The sequence below is a fragment of the Cetorhinus maximus genome, chromosome 8 (assembly GCF_964194155.1).
Source record: "Cetorhinus maximus chromosome 8, sCetMax3.hap1.1, whole genome shotgun sequence".
NCBI classification, from domain to species: Eukaryota; Metazoa; Chordata; class Chondrichthyes; order Lamniformes; family Cetorhinidae; genus Cetorhinus; species Cetorhinus maximus.
In genome coordinates, this window is record NC_135886.1 from 69,641,240 (window position 1) to 69,662,207 (window position 20,968).

Here is a 20,968-nt window from a genome sequence, read left to right on the forward strand (position 1 = left end):
CTACAAGACTGCAAACGGCTACAAATGGCTTGCACACGAACAGGGGAGAGACCTCATCCTGAGTGAGACATAGCCAGAGTGAGTGTGGGTACTGGCAATTTGGTGCACAGTGGGAATTCAGTGCAGAGGGGAAGAGGTGCTATTTGCATTTTTTATTTGCTATCCAACTTCTTAAATCTTCAGCGAGTGGTCTTGCCCTGCTGCAGCAGTAGAGGCTACAAGGGAAAGGAATGACTGGTAAGTAGTGGGTAAGGTCGGGTAAGTATTTACTACTTTTATCGCTTATAGTTTAAGGTCTTTTTGTGGTTTACAGTTTGTATATTCTGTAGCAATGAGGATCAGGAAAGAAGGGCCCTAGAGTAATTGATTTAAAAGGTTTAATTTAAAGGGATAGATCATGGCAGGAGAGCTCAAAACCGTGGTGTGCTCCTTGTGCTCCAAGAGGGAAGCCGGGAACATTTCCAGTGCCCGGGACCAGAATGGGTGCAGGAAGTGTGTCCAGCTGCAGCTCCTGGAAGCTCAGGTTTCAGAGCTGGAACGGCAGCTGGGGACACTGTGGAGCATCCGCGAGTCTGAGAGCATCGTGGATAGCGCATTTAGAGAGGTGGTCACACTGCAGCTGAAGGGACTTGAGGAAGGAAGGGAGTGGGTGACCACCAGGTAGTCCAAGAGAAACAGGCAGGTAGTTCAGGGGTCCCCTGGGGTCCCGCTCGCAAATCGGTATTCCATTTTGAAGGCTGATGAGGGCATTAGTTCCTCCAGCGAGTGCAGACAGAGCCAAGCGTCTGGCACCACAAGCAGCCTGTCTGTAGAGGAAGAGAGGAAGAGCAATATTAATAGGGGATTCTATAGTCAGGGGAACAGATAGGCACTACTGTGACCGTCAACGTGACTCCAGGATGGTGTGTTGACTCCCTGGTGCCAGGGTCCGGGATGTTACTGAACGGCTGCAGGGCATGCTGAAGGGGGAGGATGATAAGGCAGAGGTCATGGTACATGTTGGTACCAATAACATAGGTAGAAAGAGAGATGAGGTCTTGCATCAAGAATTCAGGGAGTTAGGCAGTAAACTAAAAAGCAGGACCTCCCGGGTTGTAATCTCTGGATTGCTCCCAGTGCCATGTGCTAGCGAGCTCAGAAATAGGAGAATAGCACAGATGAATACGTGGCTTACGAGTTGGTGCAGGAGGGAGGGTTTTAGATTCCTGGATCACTAGGACCGTTTCTGGGGAAGGTGGGACCTGTACAAGCGGGACGGTCTACATTTGAACCAGGGCGGGACTAACATCCTTGCAGCGGGTTTGCTAGTGCTGTTGGGAGGAGTTTAAACTAATTCGGCAGGGGGAGGGGACACAGAATGTTAGTAGAATAGGGCCATATCATAATACAGTAAAACAATCAAGTCAGAGGGAGTACAGCTGCGTTAAGTTTCAAGGTAGTAAGGCAAGGCTGGATGGCCTCTACTTTAATGCCAGCAGTATTACAGGTAAAACGGATGAGTTAAGGGTGAGGATTGACATGTGGAATTATGATATAGTAGCCATCACTGAGACGAGGTTGAGGGAGAGACAGAATTGGCAGCTCAACATTCTGGGATATAGAATCTTCAGACGAGACAGGGGAGGGGGTAAAAGAGGAGGAGGTGTTGCATTATTAGTTAAGGAGTCAGTTACTGCGGTAAGGAGAGCTGATATCTTGGAGGGGACATTGAATGAAGCTATGTGGGTAGAGCTTAGGAATAAAAAAAGGGGCAGCCACATTGTTAGGTGTTTATTATAGACCCCCAGATAGTCAGCAGGAAACTGAGGAGCAAATATATGCACAATTTGCAGAGGTGTGTAAAAACAATAACAATAGGGTAATTATATCAGGTGATTTCAACTTTCCCAACATTAATTGGGATAGGCATATTGTTGACGGCTTGGATGGAGTGGATTTCTTGAAATGTGTACAGGAGAACTTTTTAGGTCAATATGTAGAGGGTCCAACAAGGGACGGCGCAGTGCTGGACCTAATTCTGGGGAATGAAGCCAGACAGGTGGCTGAGGTGGTGGTGGGGGAGCATTTTAGTGATAGCGACCACAACATGGTACAATTTAAGCTTGTTGTGGACAAAGAAATAGACAAGTTGCAAAAAATGTTTTGGATTGGGGGAGAGCGGATTTTAGTAAAATAAGGCAGGACCGGGCCAAGGTAGACTGGGAACAGCTACTTGTGGGGAAATCTACAGAAGAGCAGTGGGGGGGTGTTCAAAAAGGAAATGGGGAGGGTACAGGCTCAACATGTTTCCTCTAGGGTGATAGGAAGGAGTAACAAGCCCAGAGAACCATGGATGACCAGAGATATTCAGGATATGATGAGAAGGAAAAGAGAGGTTTTTAGCATGTACAAGGGAAGCAAATCAGCAGAGGCATTAGTGGAGTACAGAAAGTGCAGGGTGGAGCTTAAGAAAGCAATTAGGTGAGCAAAGAGGGGATATGAGAAAGCTTTGGCTGGTAAAAGTAGGGAAATCCCCAAGATATTCTATAAGTAAATCAATGGGAAGAGGATAACCAGGGAAAGAGTAGGGCCCATAAGGGACCAAAGGGGCAATCTATGGGTGGAGCCAGAGGACATCGGTCGAGTGTTGCATGAATACTTCACATCTGTCTTTACCCAAGAGAATGAGGATGAAGGTATCGAACTTGGGGAGAGAGACTGCGAGGTTCTTAAGCAAATCGATATAGGGAGTGACAAGGTATTGGAGGCATTGGCAGGGTTAAAATTGGTCAAATCTCCAGGTCCAGATGATTTGTGTCCCAGACTGCTGAGGGAGGCAAGGGAGGAGATCGCACGGGCTCTGACCCAAATTTTTAATTCTTCTCTGGCCACAGGGGAGGTGCCAGGGGACTGGAGAACAGCTAATGTGGTTCCGTGATTTAAGAAAGGTTGTAGAGATAAGCCAAGGAACTACAGGCCAGTGAGTCTCACGTCAATGGTAGGGAAACTATTGGAGAAAATTCTGAAGGAGAGAATCTATCTCCACTTAGAGAGGCAAGGTTTAATCAAGGATAGTCAGCATGGCTTTGTCAGAGGGAGGTCATGCCTAACAAATTTGATTGAATTTTTTGAGGAGGTGACCAGGTGCGTAGATGAGGATAGTGCAGTTGATGTAGCTTATATGGATTTCAGCAAAGCCGTTGACAAGGTCCCACGTGGCAGACTTATAAAGAAGGCAAATGGACTTGGGATACAGGGTAATTTGATAAGGTGGATTCAAAATTGGTTTAATTGTAGGAGACAGAGGGTGATGACAGAAGGATGATTTAGTGACTGGAAGCCAATGTCCAGTGGCGAACCACAGGGACCTGTGCTGGGTCCCCTATTATTCATCATTTATATAAACGACATAGATGACTATGTGGGGGCTAGGATTAGTAAGTTTGCGGATGACACAAAGGTTGGCCGGGTGGTTAAAAGTGAGGTTAAGTGTCTTGGGCTACAGGAAGATATAGACAGGATGGTCAAATGGGTAGATAAGTAGCAGATGGAATTTAACCCTGAAAAGTGTGAAGTGATACACTTCGGAAGGAGTAATTTTGCAATGAAGTATTCAATGAACGGCATGGCACTAGGAAGTTTTGAGGAACAAAGGGACCTTGGCGTGTGTATCCATGGATCTCTGAAGGCGGAGGGGCATGTTAGTGGGGTGGTGAAAAGGGCATATGGGACACTTGCCTTTATCAATCGAGGCATAGATTACAAAAGTAGGGAGGTCATGTTGGAGTTGTATAGAACTTTGGTGAGGCCATAGCTGGAGTGCTGTGTGCAATTCTGGTCGCCACATTATAGGAAGGATGTGATTGCACTGGAGGGGGTGCAGAGGAGATTCACTAGGATGTTGCCTGGGATGAAACATATAAGTTATGAAGAGAAGTTGGATAGACTTGGGTTGTTTTCATTGGAGCAGAGAAGACTGATGGGCGACCTTATCGAGGTGTACAAGATTATGAGGGGCATGGACAGGGTGGATAGGGAGCAGCAGTTCCCCTTAGTTGAAGAGTCAATCACAAGGGGACATAAGTTCAAGATGAGGGGCAGGAGGTTTAGGGGGGATGTGAGGAAAAACTTTTTTACCCAAAGGGTGGTGACAGTCTGGAATGCGCTGCCTGGGAGGGTGGTGGAGGCGGGTTACCTCTCATCCTTTAAAAAGTACCTGGATGAGCACTTGGCACTTCATAACATTCAAGGCTATGGGCCAAGTGCTGGTAAATGGGATTAGGTAGGTCGGTCAGGTGTTTCTCACGCGTTGGTGCAGACTCGATGGGCCGAAGGGCCTCTTCTGCAGTGAGCGATTCTGTGAAGGCTGAGATTATCGCTGGAGAGGAAGGGACATTAAATATTTAGGGCTGTTAATTATGTGTAAGAATTTAACACAAAGTAAATGATCAATAGTCACTGAAGATATTTTTGGAGGTACATATTAGAACGCAAGACTGGAAAAGACTTCAACAGAAGAACGGAACAAAGCCCTAGAGGAATTTGGGGATGAAAACTGTCAAGTTGATACAAGCCAGACAAGATATGGACTGTAGAGTTATGGAATTTATGTAGAGCACACCTGGAAAGCCAGCAAGGAGTACAACCTATAATACAAATTGTATCTTTCAAACTGAATTACAGATTCTAAGGACAGCTATTGCTTACCCTCTGCATTGCTCCTTTCATCGGACTCTATTGCATCATCCTCATTGGCTGTAATTTCTTTGATGAGGGTCCCGAGACCTAGTGTCCCCAAGCCATCCAGGTGCTTTTTTGACTCCTGCGAACAGACAGTGAGCCAGTTACACCTCATTGTAAGTCACATGGATTTGTCTGGCGCGCGTGCCCACACACACACACACACACACACACACCACATACACACACCACACACACACACACCACACACACACCACACACACCCACACCACACACACCCACACCACACACACCCACACCACACACCACACACACACACACACACACACACACACACACCACACACACACACCACACACACACACCACACACACACACCACACACACACACCACACACACACACCACACACACACACCACACACACACACACACCACACACACACACCACACACACACACCACACACACACGTGACATCGACAGGAATGGTGAAAATTATCCTTTTCTCTCCCTCTCAATTAAATGTTCACTTCTTTTTGCAAAGGGAAGTCTGGTGGCAATATTGATCCCAGTGGCCACTGATAATACTTGGTGACCAGGGTCAGTCAAGAATGCTATTTCCTGCTTGGAGGTGGAGTTGACCTTGATTGATTGTTCCATCATGAAAATAGTGGTCCATCCAGCACTCCAGTTACTTACATTTCTGTGATGCTTTTTAGGTAGAGAAAGGCTTTACAAAGAAGAACTAAGTGGAAGCTGAACAACAGGAAACCACAGGGAGGGATCGGGTATGTGGAGGTTTGGGGAGGGGTGTTACGCTGAAAGCAAGAACTGGACAACATTCAGGCTTAGATTGATAAATGGCAAGGAGCATTTGTGCCACATAACTGATGGGCAATGACCATCTCCAATAGGAGAGAATCTAACCATCTTCTCTTGACTTTCAATGGCATTACCATCTCTGAATCTGCCACTTTAAACATCCTGGTTGTTACCACTGACCAGAAACTGAACTGGGCCAGCCATATAAATACTGTGGCTACAAGAGCAGGTCAGAGGCTGGGAATTCTGCACGTGTAACTCACCTCCTGACTCCCCAAAGCCTGTCCACCATCTACAAGGCACATGTCAGGAGTGTGATGGAATACTCTCCACTTGTCTGGATGACTACACTCAAGAAACTCTGCACTATCTAGGACAAAACAGCCCGCTTGATTGGGACCCATCCACCACCTTAAAATGTTCACTCCCTCCACTGCCAGCGCACACTGGCAGCAGTGTGTATCACACACAAGATGCACTGCAGCACTCATCAAGTTTTCTTTGACAGCACTTCCCAAATCCCATGACCTTGAAAGACAAGGGCAGCAGACGAGACACAGAGAAACACCATTACTTGCATGTTCCCATCCGAGTGACACACAATCCTGACGCCACTAGATCGCAGCCCCTTAGCTATCACGGGGTCAAAATAACAGAACTTCCACCCTAACCACTGTGATTGCACCTATGCCACATGGACTGCAGTGGTTCAAGAAGGTGGTTCACCACCACCTTCGTAAGGGCAGTTAGGGATGGACAACAAATGCTGGCCTTGTCAGCGACGCTTGCATATTATGAACACATTTTTTAAAAAAAGTACAGTGAGGCCACAGAAGGATTTGAAAGTAAAGTCCAAGCTCTTGAAATCAATTTACCAGGTCTTGGAGAGCTTGTTGAAGTTTAGTAAGGACAGGGTAATGGAAGTGATGGGTAAAGCCTTCTGAATGACTTAACTTGCGAAAAACCATTTACTGGTTAAACTGCCAACAAAGAAGCTCAGACCTACAGATGGAATAATGTAAAATGGTTGTATGTCAATGACAATCTAATTATAACCCAGCTGTCCAATATTATTGAGGCAGACGAGCTTTGTTAGCTGCAGCAGGCACTCCACATTGATACAATTAAATTACAAATAGGATTTCTGTGGAGAAATCTTATTAGAAGAGAATTTTACTACATAATTGAAAATGTTTGTTATATCAAGGCTATGAGAAAGTTTACTTTGAAAGCAGTTCTGGCAGCTTCCTTCTGTTTTAAGGCATACCACAATTTTCTTTCCATATACAACATATATTTTGTGAAAAATAATTTTGAAACTCATGCAATGAAGACTAACAGGCATTAAATATTAATTGTGTAAGCTATTTGCTTATACTATAATTTACATGAAGCTGTTTTAGACTATGGGTTTAATGACATAAACAAGAGGCTGGCCAACAATAGTGACAGGTTCGACCTGCTAAGATATTTAATCCTGCTCTTTAGGTTCACATATGGAGATACTATTATGTAGCTTCTACTCTGCTACAGTGATTATACACTCAACAGGCACATTACCTTGTCAAGAACACTATCATCCTCCAACTGTCCATCCTCATTGATATTTCCAAACAGAAAGCCAGTGAGAGAGAATGGCTGTTCGTGATCCTCATCACTGTCTGAGTCTGACATCTTCAGAGGTACCACCAATCCAGTGTCTAGAAATTAGAACAAAAATAAGTCCTCCTGACTGAAGGATTTAATCAGTTTATCGAATCACACATCTTGAATTGATCGTACTGCAAGGCACAATATTTCTCAGTCTTAGCACAGTTCTGATGCTCCATTGAGCACAATGAACAGTTAATTTTAACTTGCTCGGAAAGAAGTGCATGGATCGAGGGGCGTTGCTGGCTGGGTGGTGAAACCTACCAGGTTGGAGACAGAAGGATTGTGCAGGTGGATTTCTGACTAGCTTTGAAGGACTCAAGATGCACCTATCATTCTCTATTGTGCACTTTGTCCATGAGATCTATCACAAGCAATCTCTTCAACAAAAATCTGAAGCTATTTGCATCTGCCTGTTAAGAAATGATGGGTTTCTAAGCTGCATTGTAAACTCTCCAGCCAACTTGAGGTGGATGGACAATATGAACAGGCAGAAAATCAATCAAAATCTAAATTTCCACATGGTCAAAAACTAGCTGGAGAAATTACCAACATGTGTACGAATGCCTTCCAAACCTTGGAGCTTTACACAAGTACTAGAGAACATTAATACAGGAAGCAATTTTTTAAAATAAAAAAAAACTAGACCTCAATGGAAGCCCTATAATTACTTATCCAATTCAGTGTCTCCTGCAACACAAACTTCTAGTGAATTCAAAATAAAACAAACCTCATTTCTATCGAAAGTTCACAGGTACAATAGATACTCAGAAAGCTTTATGGAGAAAAAACCTTGAGAAATCATGATGAACGTCATCTCATTGTTTTAGAAGTACTGAATCTGCCCAAATAATGGACATAATTGAAAGGCCCCAACAACATTCACCCACTTTGGTCTCCATCACCTCAGATTCCTGAGTCTTGGAGGTGATAGAAAATGGAAATTACTGTGGAATGCCACTCTTACAGGTCAACAGAACTCTCCATCCATAAATTTATGAGCAGAAAATTATCCTTTATTTGGGTGAAGTTCAGGTTTGACCTGCCAAAGGTTAACTCTATTTTGCCATCGGCAAAAGACAAAGCTTATAAATTTCTATACATTATTACTATATTCATCTCAAACCTGGGCAGTGGCAGCTTTTTCAGTCCAGGTTGAGCACTTGATGTATATTCTTCTCTTCCACCTGGGGTTCCAAAGAAAATCAATTCAAAGAAAGTTCCAGTGTAGTTCAGGAAACTAGTTCTCACACTAGGTGGAGCTTCTTTACCAGGCTCTGCTCAATTTACATGAGCAAAGCTCATTTCATTCCAGAGTCATTTCCAGTCTCTGACAAAATCAATGTACACGACAGATTAGTACTTTAGAAAAGAGTCAAAACCTTGCCCTTGCTTGTGGAAACTCATAGGGTTTAATGTGGCAGCCTCTGTTTTTTCTACCTTTTATAAATTAGTTAAAAGAAGTGATTGTTGATTTATATTGCACATGACAGAAAATTGGATTAATGAATTAATAACGCTAGACAATGTTCAATAATTTAAAAGAGTACAGGACAGACACCAATGGGCAAAGAGGTAACAGGAAAAATTCAAAATAAGTATGATCAGGTAGAAGAATCAAGAATGCAGCATATATAAAAACATTCCAGTAATAGTTGTAAATCAGGAGGTGGAGGGAAGAGAGGAACTTGGTGAAATTACAATCACAAGAGAAGCAGTACTGAGCAAACCGATGGAGCTGCGGGCTGACAAGTCTCCGGGTCCAGATGGACTTCATCCTAGGCTCTTAGAAGAGGTGGTTAATGAGGTAGTAGGTGTGTTGGTGTTAAATTCCAAAAAATTCCCTAGATTCTGGAAAGGTTCCATCAGACTGGAAAGCAGCAAATATAACCCCTCTATTCAAGGAGGGAGGGAGCAGAAAACAAGAAACTATAGGCTAATTAGTTTGACGTCTGTCGTGGGGAAGGTGTTCGAGTCGATCATTAAAGAGGTCATAGCTGGTCACTTAGAAAAGCTCAAGGAATCAGGAAGAGACAGCATGGCTTTATGAAAGGGAAATCATGTTTAACCAACTTATTAAAGTTCTTTGAAGGAGTAACACATGCAGTAGATAGAGGGGAGCCTGTAGACATACTGTACTTGGATTTCCAGAAAGCATTTGATTAGGCGCCATATCAAAGGCTATTGCGGGAAATAAATAGTGTAGGGGGTAACATATTAGCCTGCATAGAAGATTAGCTGGCCGGCAGAAAAGAGAAAGTATGCATAAATGAGTCTTTCTCTGGTTGGCAGGACGTGACGAGTGGAGTCCCGCAGGGGTCTGTGCTGGGGCCTCAGCTTTTTACAATTTATATCAATGACTTCGATGAGGGGAACGAAGGCATGGTAGCTAAATTTACAGATGACATAAAGATAGGTAGGAAAGTATGTTGCGAAGAAGATATAAGGAGTTTGCAGATGGATATAGATAAGTTGAGTGACTGAGCAAAAATCTGGCAGATGGAGTATAATGTGGGAAAATGTAAAACCGTTCACTTTGGCAGGAGAAACAAAAAAGCAGAGTATTACCAAAATAGAGAACGACTGCAGAATTCCAAGGTGCAGAGGGTTCTCGGTGTTCTCGTGCATGAGGCTCAAGAGGTTAGTGTGCAGGTACAGTATGTAATCAAGGCAGCTAATGGAATGCTTTCCTTTATTAAGAGGAGGATTGAACATAAAAGTAAGGGTCATATGCTTCAGTTATACAGGGCATTGGTGAGACTGCATCTCAACTACCATGTACAGTTTTGGTCTCCTTATTTAAGCAAGGATGTAAATGCTTTGGAGGCGGTTCGGAGAAGGTTTAACAGATTGATATTCGAGCGAGTGGGTTGTCTTATGGGTATAGATTGGACAAGCTGGGCTTATTTCCACTGAAGTTTAGAAGAGTAAGGGGTAACTGGATTGAAGCATATAAGATCCTGAATGGTCTTGACAAGGTAGACATGGAAAGGATGTTTCCTCTTGTGGGCGAGTCCAGAACTAGGGGCCACTGTTTTAAAATTAGGGGTCACCCTTATAAGACAGAGATGAGGAGAATTTTTTTTCTCTCAGAGGGTTGTGCGACTTTGGAACTCTGCCTCAGGCAGCGGTGGAGGCAGGGTCACTGAATATTTAAAAGGTGGAGGTAAATAGATTCTTGTTAGGCAAAGGAATCAAAGGTTATCAGGAGTAGATGGGAATCTGGAACTCGAAACACAAACAGATCAGCCATGATCTTATTGAATGGCAGAGCAGGCTCGAGGGGCCGAATGGCCTAATTCTACTCCTATTTTGTATGTTCGTATGTACATCTATAATAATAACGTTTGATGTTTTTGTCTGTGTGGACTGTTTTGATTGGAAGTTTAATGGGCACATCTGTTGGTGGATATATTTGATGGCAGTGTCTGGCACATACAGAGGCACATGGACGTGTGAAGGATTGGAATAGTGACACACATGTAGCTGCCAACAGTTGATGAGTCACTGTCCTCTTGAAAAGATGAAGTCTGTGTGTGATAGGGTGCAGATTTTCCCTGACAGTTATGAAGGTCGGTTGTTTTTTTTAAAAAAAGCTGGGGGAAGTCATCAAGAAGCATCAGGATTCGCCCTTTCCTCTCACCTCCCTCTAATGATGTTAACATTAGGTAGCTCGGAGATGAGTATGCGCAAGCGTCACCTAGAATCACCTCAGCATCGACTGCCCTCTCAGTCAACAGCCAAAACTGCAGCGGAATTGACCAGGGAAGGGACCCACCTGGCCCCCTGAGTTAATGAGTAAAGTTGAGATCCTGTTTCACTTTGTGAGTCAGTGTTGCCTGATGTTTAGTCTAGATATAACCAATCTCACTGAATTTTAATTACGTTTTTCAAAATGCCAGTCGAGGACTGCAAGGGATGGATTGGGGGGTGGGGGAACGGTGTCAGAGTAAATATGGTGGAATGGGGATGACATGACAGGGGAGGCATAGGATGGGATGGCATGGAAGGAGGGATGACAAGAGAGGTAAGGGCATGGGATGAGGGCGGCACAGGAAGGCATGGGATGGGGGATGACAGAATGAGGGATCAGGAGGTATGACATGGAAGGACAGACTGGCTGGGGATGGCATAGGAGGGAGAGGAGGCATGGGAGGGGTGGACGAAATTATGGATTTGGTCAAGTGTGGCAAAATGTTGGGGATAATTATTTGAATTAACATATTCTTCAAAGAGCATGCTTTGCGTTAAAAGTGAAGACTCATCAGATTTGAATTAAAAAGTTTTAGAAAAGCTGTCAGATGAATTAAAAGAATACATCAGTGTTGATTCTATAGATGAAGAAGGTAATAATAGTCTATACCTCCAGAGATTTTACAGTCTAACCCCAACGGACATGCCACCGCACAAGCTTGGATTCAAAGAAGAAGCAGTTATAATGTTGCTACGAAACTTGAATTCTTATCAAGGACTTTATCATGGAACAAGATTGGTAGTTAGAATGCTGTTTTCTTTGATGATAATTGCAGAAATTATAACAGGCAGATTTCAAGGGAATATAGGTTTATTCTTTGAATAATATAGAGCCCATCAAATGTAAGCCTGTTCTTTCAACATGGAAAACCGTTCTCAATCAGACTTTTGTATTTTATGACTATAAACAAGTGACAAAGCCTAATTACATTCCTTAGCCTATTCTTCTACATGGAGAGCTATATATAGCTCTTAAGCAGAGTGAGAAGTTTTGATTCTGTTAAAGTCTTTGGTGAAAGAATAACTGGAAATCCTGTATTTAAAGTACTATTGCAATATAGATACTAATTTGACCAGAGATATTTTATGAGTCTCTGTTAGTATACATTAAATGATAGCAAACAGCAAAGAATAAATCTCATTTTTGATGGCGAAGTTATTAAAACCATTGGTTCAGTGTTCATAGGCAATCAAGACAGAAAATAAACCATTGGGATATATAGCTGGTGTTTACCTTACAAGGCCAAAGAGATAACAATAAAGTCATCTCTGGCCTTAGCAAGACCACATCTGGAGTACTGTGTTCAGTTTTGGTATCCATATATATATATATATATATTACCAAAAGGGAAGAACAATTAGTGAAAATTTCAACAGGAGAACTAAGGCTAATTTCTGAAGTTGGAAGGCTGAATTCTAAGGAAAAATTGTCTATCAGAGGGTTTTACTCTTGAGAGAAGATGAAGATTAAGGAGAATCCAATTAGAGGTCTTTTGAGATCTTCATGGCTTTGGACAATTTGGATTTAGTAAAGTTACTCTACTTGGTACAGGATTTGAGGACTAGACAGTTTAAATTTAGGGGTGTCAAATGAAAAGAAAACAAATATTGGCAGTATTTTTTAGAAGAGGGTGATAGAACTGTGCAACAGTGTCCCAACAAGGAAGTTGGAACAAAGAAAAGGAAGATTTTTAAAAGAGGAATGAATGGAAAACAAAACAAGTAGTTCTAGAATTACAGTAAAGAATTTTTTGGCATACCTGGAAGAGTAGGTTAGGTGGACCAATGGCTATCAAAACCATTACGCTGTAGCTATCGAAAGTCTTCTGCAACAATTACTAGTTGGCACCAGTTTCTGCAGCTCTACTGCTTTATTTCAGATGTTTCTGGTATTTGTGTATATTCACCCAATATTGCTCTCTTAACTCCCTACCTGGTTGTATGGTCTGCTGCAGGATAATGTGATATCTTTAAGCATTCTTGGCACTATTGTGATTATTTCTATTATTCTGCCTGTTCTTAAACACTCCAAATCCAAGCATGCCACACCGCCACACCATCCCACCCCCATCACTTCACTTTGTTCAAATGGTGCCCAATAGTTATTTCTGTGATGTCTGCCTAAATTGCAATGAATCACTCACATACCCCTTTGTGCCCTACCCAACGCCAGCCATTTAGGAGCTATGCATTGTTTTCCTTAAACCATGCAGCAAACCAATTAATTTTCTCGGCTATCCTGTCCATTCACACTCTATGTCTAAAACCAAATACATGCAAGAATTCTATATCTCAGAACTCTGCTATTTTAACTCACATATCCATCCTTCAGAACCTAAAGCATGTTCCCTCTTAATATTTGTTAATATTTGTTCCTACATGACCACAACTCTCAAACCTTAATTTAGCTTCCTTTCCTCTCTCCAATATGGTTAGTTGGGGCCAGATAAGTTGGCATTACTTACATTACAAAACCACACCTCAGTTATCAAGTCTCCATCCACCCCTATTCTGCCAATCTCAGCAGTCACAGTACTTAAAAGTGACTCATTGCATGTGAAGCACTTTGAGGCATTTCTGAGAGACATGTTGCATTTCCATATAATTACAGGTGATCAAGGAATATTGAATTACAAGGAAGTAATAAATTGGAATAAAACTGGTTAAAAGAGGCGAAATAGTAGGATTTAAGTGCAGTTTCTCAGAGCGGATGAAGATGTTTACTCATGTCCCAAAAGATTCTAGCATAAAAGCAAAATACTGTGAATGCTGGAATTCTGAAACAAAATCAGAAAATGCTGGAAAAACTCAGCAGGTCTGACAGCATCTGTGGAGAGAGAAGAACAAAGTTAACATTTTGAGTCCGTATGACCCTTCTTCAGAGCTGGGGAGATAAAAAGAGATAAAACTACAGATAAATGAATAAAAATAAAAATACAGTAAGAGGGTAAAAAATAAAAATGAATGTAGAAGAAAGGGGATTAAAAAAGAGGGTGAGGATGGAGGAGAGAGTTCATGGTCTGAAGTTGTTGAACTCAATGTTAAGTCCAGAAGGCTGTAAGGTGCCTAATCAGAAGATGAGGTGCTGTTCCTCCAGTTTGTGTTGGGCTTCACTGGAACATTGCAGCAGGCCAAAGGGGGACAAGTGGGCACGAGAGCAGGATGGTGTGTTGAAATGGCAAGCGACATTCATTTTTATTTTTTATCCACTTATTTTTATTCATTTATCTGTAGTTTTATCCCCTTTTTTATCCCATTTTCTATCCTTTTTTCCCCCCCACCACCACCACCACCCCCTCCCCTACAGGGCCATCTGTCACTTGTCCATGTTGTTCTTTCACACAATGCTACCCTTGTTCTGCTATAATCACATTCTGCTTTCTTACCTTTATGCCACTATTAGCACCTATTTCAGCACTAACTACTACCATCAACACCCCCTTTGTCCTTCAGTTCATGACATCTTTGTCAATCCCTCCTTTGTCCCTACCTATCACTGGCCTTCTATCCAGCTCCACCCACTCCCCCTTAAACAGTATAAATTTAATCACATTTCCACTTTTCTTCAGCTTTGAAGAAGGGTCATACGGACTCAAGCATTAACTTCGTCTTTCTCTCTCCACAGACACTGTCAGACCTGCTGAGTTTTTCCAGCATTTTCTGTTTTTGTCCCAAAAGGTTCTGTTCTGGGACCACTTCTGCTTACTGTGTATATTAGTGATTTGGTTATAGGGCAAGATAGACTGATGACCAAACTGATGACCAAATTTGCAGAGGTCACTAAAATAGGAGGCATAAACAAATAATTTTGAGGATCAAAGGAAGCTACAAGGAGATACTGAGAAGATGGCGGAATGGCCAAAAAACATGGCCAGTGGCATTCAATGTCAGTAAATACCAGGTGGCACATTTTGATTTTTGGGGAAAGCTTGATGTTGAAGAGCAGAGGGGTTAGGGATCCAGCTTCACAGAAGGAAAACAAAGCTAATGGAATACTGTGTTTTATAGCAAAAGATATTAATATGAAAAAATCAAGTTGTAATTGTATGTCTATAGTAAGACAACAGGTGGTAATATACAGTTTTGGACTCATACTATAGGAAGGATGTTGAAACAATAAAGAGGATACAGCGTAGATTAACCATGATGCTGCTTGGTATGAGGCAGTACAAATAAGATGACAAGAATTTGAGCTGTTTCTATTAGAGCAGAGGATATGAAAGGGCAATATGATAGAAATATTTAAAATTATGAAAGAATGGGGCCACAGAAACAGGCTATTTCCAGTGGTTGAGTGATCCAAAACAAGGGAACATAGACAGAAGATTAAATGTAAAAGATTTAGGACAGAGAGCAGGAGGAACATTTGTTTTTCTTTTTGGAGAGAATCAAGAGATGTGGAATGCACTACCAGAGTTGCCAATTGAAGCAGAAACCATGCCCATTCAAGAATAAGTTAAACAAGCGGAATAAAGATATACAAGGACAGAGCATGCAAATCGGATCAGGATTACTGCTCATGTGCAGGTTAAACACCAACACAGACTGATTGGGCTAAGGAACATGTTTCCAAGTTACAATTTCTATGTTATTCCAAGCATCTTTCTTCTATCTCGAGTTTATTAACCCTGGTGTGTCAGATCCACAATGCTATATCAGTTGACTGCTATCTTGCTCTACATTTTTCAGTTAGCTCATTCTTTGCCCAGCCTCCCAGTTGATTTCTTCCTCCCTCCCTCCCTCCAGCAGCAACATAAGGCCACAGCCTCACTCACTCCAGGATCTTACCTTGTGCTTCAGAACATTAGGAAGACTAAAAATATTGTCTACATCAGATTTGGCAAATTTCAGGCAAGGACCAGTTCTGACAAAAGGTCATCGCCCTGAAATGTCAACTCCATTTCACTCTCCAATGGTGCTTCCAGCCCTGAGTATTTCCAGCAATTTGTTTTTATTTCAGATTTCCATCATCTGCAATATTTCGCTTTTGTACCACTGCCTTCAGCCCCTGCTAAACTCCATTCGCTCACCACTAATTCCATTGCCTTCGCTGGCCAGTGCCTCATGCTGAACCAGATTGTTCGCACCTTTGGCATCCCTTTTTACTGAGTTGAGTTTACTTCTCCAACACAAAAGACTGCCTATTTCCATCTCCATAATAATTGCACATCTCTATCCCTGCCTCAGCCCATCTGCTCCCAAAATCCACATACGTGCTTTTGTTACTTCAATACTTGACTATTCAAACCCTTTGCTGGCCAGTCTCTCATCTTCCATTCTCTGTAAACTTGGATCAAGAACTCATATCCTCATACACCAATTACTGTTCAGCCATCACCACTGTGCTCATTGTCCTATATTGGATTCTGGTCCATCAATACCTTCATTTTAAAATTATTTTCCTCATACTCAAATTGTTCTATTGTTTCTTCCCTCCCTATCTCTGTAACCACCTCCAGTTCTATAACTTTCAAGGAACACTGCATTCCTCAAAACCTAGCCTCTTGCACTATCCCACCACTGGCGACCATCTAGGCCAGGGGTCTGCAACCTGTAGCTCATTAAGGACTTGTGTGCAGCTTGATCAAATGAACACATTTCGATGGTACTTGAATGGCTGTTTTTTTTAACTTTTATTAACGTTGTACTTCATTTAATTAACAACTTTTTTGTAAAACCCTTTAAAATGCTGTTGAAATTTATCTTTTTATTTATGGTTGGCATTTGCATAACAGCATTGCAGCTCTTAAGAAACTGCATTGACTAAATTTAAAAACTGACTCTTCTTGTTATTAAGGTTGCTGACCCCTGATCTAGGCCATAAACACTAGAATTTCCATCCTAAATCTCCATACCTATCTACCCTCCTTTAAGATGCTCCTTCAAAACCCACCTCTTTGACCAACCTTTTGATCGACTGTCCTAATATTCACTCTTTTGGCTCAATGTCAATATTTACCCAATTACACTTCGAAGCATTTCGAGATGTTTTAATGCATTAAAGGTGCTACATAAATACAAGTTGGTGTTAACCCTGTTCAATCACTATCCCAAATCTCTGAGCCGAATAATGTAAGCAAAGCCGCCGAAAATGAACTAGGTTAAAGGCTCAAGTGAGTCCACTGTATAGGAATATTTGAAAACCACTAACCTCTCTAAACGCTGGGATGGAAGTACCTCAAGGAGGTGCCGAAGTCACGGCTGGGAATGAGGGGAAACAAACCTCCCTGGAGCAAAATAAAGCCCGTTTTGTAAACAGTAAAACACGAGATTCTGCGAGATGCAACAAAATTCAAAGGCTCTGATTCAGTCAAAGCCCCAGACCCTCCAGTTCAATCCGGAGATTGAGACTCCCACCGGGATGTGAACCTCTTCTTCAGCCTAAAAGGCCCATTCCCCGCTCCCTCTCCGGTTCTGCCGTCCCCACTCTGTAGCTTCCTCTGCATCTCAGAACCAACCGAGTCCAATCCTTACTGCACCCAGGTCAAACTGTCAGTCAGCCCACAGCACAAGGACAGCTTCTAGGGTTTCCGTCCACTCTCCCCGATGCCCATCTACAAACCCCGACACATACTTACAGAATGCTCGCCGTCTCTTTTCCTACACGACAAGCAAAACGGCAACCTCCAGGTACAGCGCCACCGACTGACCGGGAGGATCACAGGGCCGCCTACTGATCTGGAAGATTACAGCGCCGCCCACTGACCGGGAGGATCGCAGCGCCGCCCAATGACAGGGAGGATCACAGGGCCACCCACTGACAGAGGATCACAGTGCCGCCTACTGATCTGGAAGATCACAGCACCGCCAACTGATCGGGAAGATCACAGCGCCACCCACTGACCGGAAGGATGACAGCATCATCCATGGACCACTATGTCTCTGAAGGTCCCCCATTCATCCTCAATGCAGTGTGTCCATTTTCGCTGTACACAGGCGACTGTCGAGTTTCTCTGAGAGATTTCTTCATGACTACCTGATCGAGTCTTGAGACATTGAGATGCTGCTAGACCGTCATGCTTTTGGGGTGTCTAGGGGCATAGATCTTGATGTTTTGCTTTGAAATAAGACTGTGGTCAGTCCAGCAATCAGCATTGCACATGGCTTTTGTTTATGCACATCCTGCCTGTCCCTCTGTTCTGTTGAAGAGTCATACAGACTCGAAACGTTAACTATGTTCCTCTCCGCAGATGCTGTCAGACCTGCTGCGTTTTTTCAGGTATTTTTGTTTTTGTTTTGGATTTCCAGGATTCGCAGTTTTTTGCTTTTATCTGCCTGTCCCTCTGCCTGGTGGTGACCTAGATGCCATTGCATAGAACAGGAGTACATCCAAGTCTTCTTGTGATTAGGGAGGGGGATGTGTTGGTGATTAAGGGCTCATGCTCAACACACATTTTCAGCAAAAGGAGACCCATTGGTGTTAGAACTGCCAACCCGGATTTCCGATGAACCCATCCCACTCCTGGTGATCTGCACTAACTCGTGTTGAAGCCACCAATAATGATTAGCTTGTCTGACTTTGGCATAGTAATCAAGGAGTGGATTTCATTCATAGAATTTATCTCTTGACTTCATCAGGGTTGGTCACGGTAGGGGAACACACGCTGATGAGAGCTGCTTGCCTGTTGCTGTGCAGAGGGAGTTTAAGCACCATCAGATGATCATGAAAACGTTAACACCCTTGGGAAGACAAGTCAACTTACTTATGAGACGGTGGTATTATGCATGAGAGTGTGCATGTTCTTGCACCAAGGGTAACCGGTGTCACCTATACTTTCTTTTTGAGATTGACTTATGACCGTGTTGACAGTTCTCTAAATGGGGTAGAGAGAATAGAAAGTGCCGGATAATCTCACAAATTAGAGGGTGGTTTATTACCAAAATGTGTTTTATGGGGTAGGTTGCCAAGTTGTACATTGGGTGTGTGGATTTGTGGCTCATTGGTGCTTAGATTAGTTGATCTCTATCTCATTGGCAAATGCACTTCATTTCTAAATGGCCATGCCATCCTCTAAGCTTCTAATGTTTTTGAATCCCTTTCTAATTCAAGCTCTCTTAATATATTTTTCATGCTTTGCTTGTTGTTGCAAGCATGTAGTTATTTCTTTCAGGTGGCCCAGTCACAATCTTAGGTGGTGCTTCATTATCTTCAACATATTATGTTGCATCAGTTTATAACAGTTGTAGAACCTTTAAAATCTGGAGACTGCTCACTATTTTTAAAATATTTATATAACTGGAAGGATTAGATTCATGATGCAAAGTTACGTGGTACTCAACTTTTCACAAAGTTTTTTTGATCTGGAATTTAAGATAGGGAAAAGACCACAAGAAGCTATTGAAGATCTGTCCTTTCAAAACCATAGAGGTTAATAACAGCCTAATATCAAGGTTATATTTGAGACCCATATTTAGAAGCAATAGCATCAATTTGGGGGGTAAAGAGGTTAAATATTTGCCAGGTGGTAGCTATGAAGTCCTGTGTCATGTGACTGATAAAGCTGAATGGAAGTTTCAGATTCTCGTCATATTTCATTAAACTCTTGTATTTTGGCTCCTCTGGAAATGCCATCGTTTTGCTGTTTACAGAATACATAGCCAGGAAGCATAATCTGACTTGCTCCATGCCCATATGTTAGTGAAATGCTTATCATGATAGGGGAAATGCATCTTTATGCTGTCCTTTGAGTGAATGCAGGGCTGCTAGCTGGTTCACACTGGTGGCTGATGGTCAGTTGGCAAGGCAAAAGGGCGTGTTCAATCCTGCATTTAGTAATGAGCCTCAAAATATAAAATGTATTGGCCGGCTGCATTAGGGTCCCATTAACAATATCTCCAGATTTGACCTTGTTGTTTGGGGCGAAGAGATTATAATTATACATAAATTAACACATTTAACAGCTTATATTTACATAGAGATTTTAACATAATAATATGACCTAAAGTACTAACTGAAAGTTATCAAAATATAACAACATTCAGGTAGATTATAAAGGTAGATTTTAAGGAGCATCTTAATGGAGAAAAGAGGCAGAGAGGTTTAGGGAGAGAATTTCAGAGCTTTAGGTCTAGGCAGTTGAAGGCACAGGCTCATAAATATTAAATCTAATATGCTTCTAACGATGAGCAGAGTCAGATTTAGTTAACAGCCTAACAATGCGTGAACAATAATAGCAAGCTTAATATGATTGAATTCAATATAGCATTTGACAGAGAGAAACATGAAACAGCTAAGATTCTAGATTTAGGTTAAGGCTGATTTCAATGAGTTGAGACTATCCATAGTGAACTGGGCGAATGTGTTAATGGGCAAAACAACAGATGAATGATGGGATGAATGCAAAATACTGTGGATGCTGGAGACCTGAAATAAAAATAGAAAGTGCTAAAAAAGACTCAGCCGATCTGATAGAATTTGTGGCGAGAGAAACAGAATTAATGTTTCAGGTCCAATATGACTCTCATCAGAACTGAAGAGAGGTAGGGATATGGTGGGTTTTATGTTGTTGAAATGGTAATGATGGTATTAAAGACACAAAGTATTCATCCAGAGTAGGTAATAATAGCAGAATAAAGGTCAGCACTGTCTGAAAGCAAAAGCATGAGAACAAGATACAGACTGGCACTTAAGTGAAAAAAATTCAAAATGGAGGACAGAGTTCATGATCTAAAATTGTTGAACTCAATGTTGAGCCCAGAAGGCTGTAAAGAGCCTAATCAGAAGTTAAGGTGCTATTCTTCCAGCTTGCATTGGGCTTCACTGGGACATTGTAGCAGGATGAGGAGAGAAATGTGCACGAGAGCAAGATGATAGTCCACTGGAAGGAGTGTTTGGGGCCTTGGTCCGACCCATTTCCCGTACTTCTGCCCTCACCACTTCCCCTCCCTCCCAAAAGTGCGATAGGGTTTCCTTTGTCCTCACTTTCCACCCCACCAGTCTCCATATTCAAAGGATTATCCTCCACCATTTCTGCCAAAGCCAGCATGATGCCACCACCAAACACATCTTCCCCTCCCATGTCAGTATTCCAAAGGGACCATTCCCTCCGCAACACTCTGGTC

The 20,968-nt window shown here is 42.4% G+C and overlaps 1 protein-coding gene across 9 annotated transcripts in view; it reads right to left on the reverse strand.

Annotated features, from left to right (window-relative positions):
* Window positions 1-17,563, reverse strand: part of taf1 (TAF1 RNA polymerase II, TATA box binding protein (TBP)-associated factor) — a 154,499-nt gene extending 136,936 nt beyond the window's left edge. For 3 of the 9 annotated variants that reach the window (XM_078546990.1, XM_078546991.1, XM_078546982.1), the window contains exons 1-4: window positions 17,485-17,541; window positions 8,280-8,340; window positions 7,064-7,203; window positions 4,687-4,801 (exon numbers count right to left, since the gene is read on the reverse strand). In XM_078546990.1, the coding sequence (XP_078403116.1) occupies window positions 4,687-4,801; window positions 7,064-7,177 (229 nt within the window). In that variant the 5' untranslated portion in view covers window positions 7,178-7,203; window positions 8,280-8,340; window positions 17,485-17,541. Of the gene's footprint in view, window positions 1-4,686; window positions 4,802-7,063; window positions 7,204-8,279; window positions 8,341-12,140; window positions 12,160-12,666; window positions 12,845-17,057 lie in introns of those variants that run through there. The other 6 variants (XM_078546984.1, XM_078546986.1, XM_078546985.1 and 3 more) reach the window with 6 other exon arrangements.
* Window positions 17,564-20,968: the final 3,405 nt, after the last annotated feature.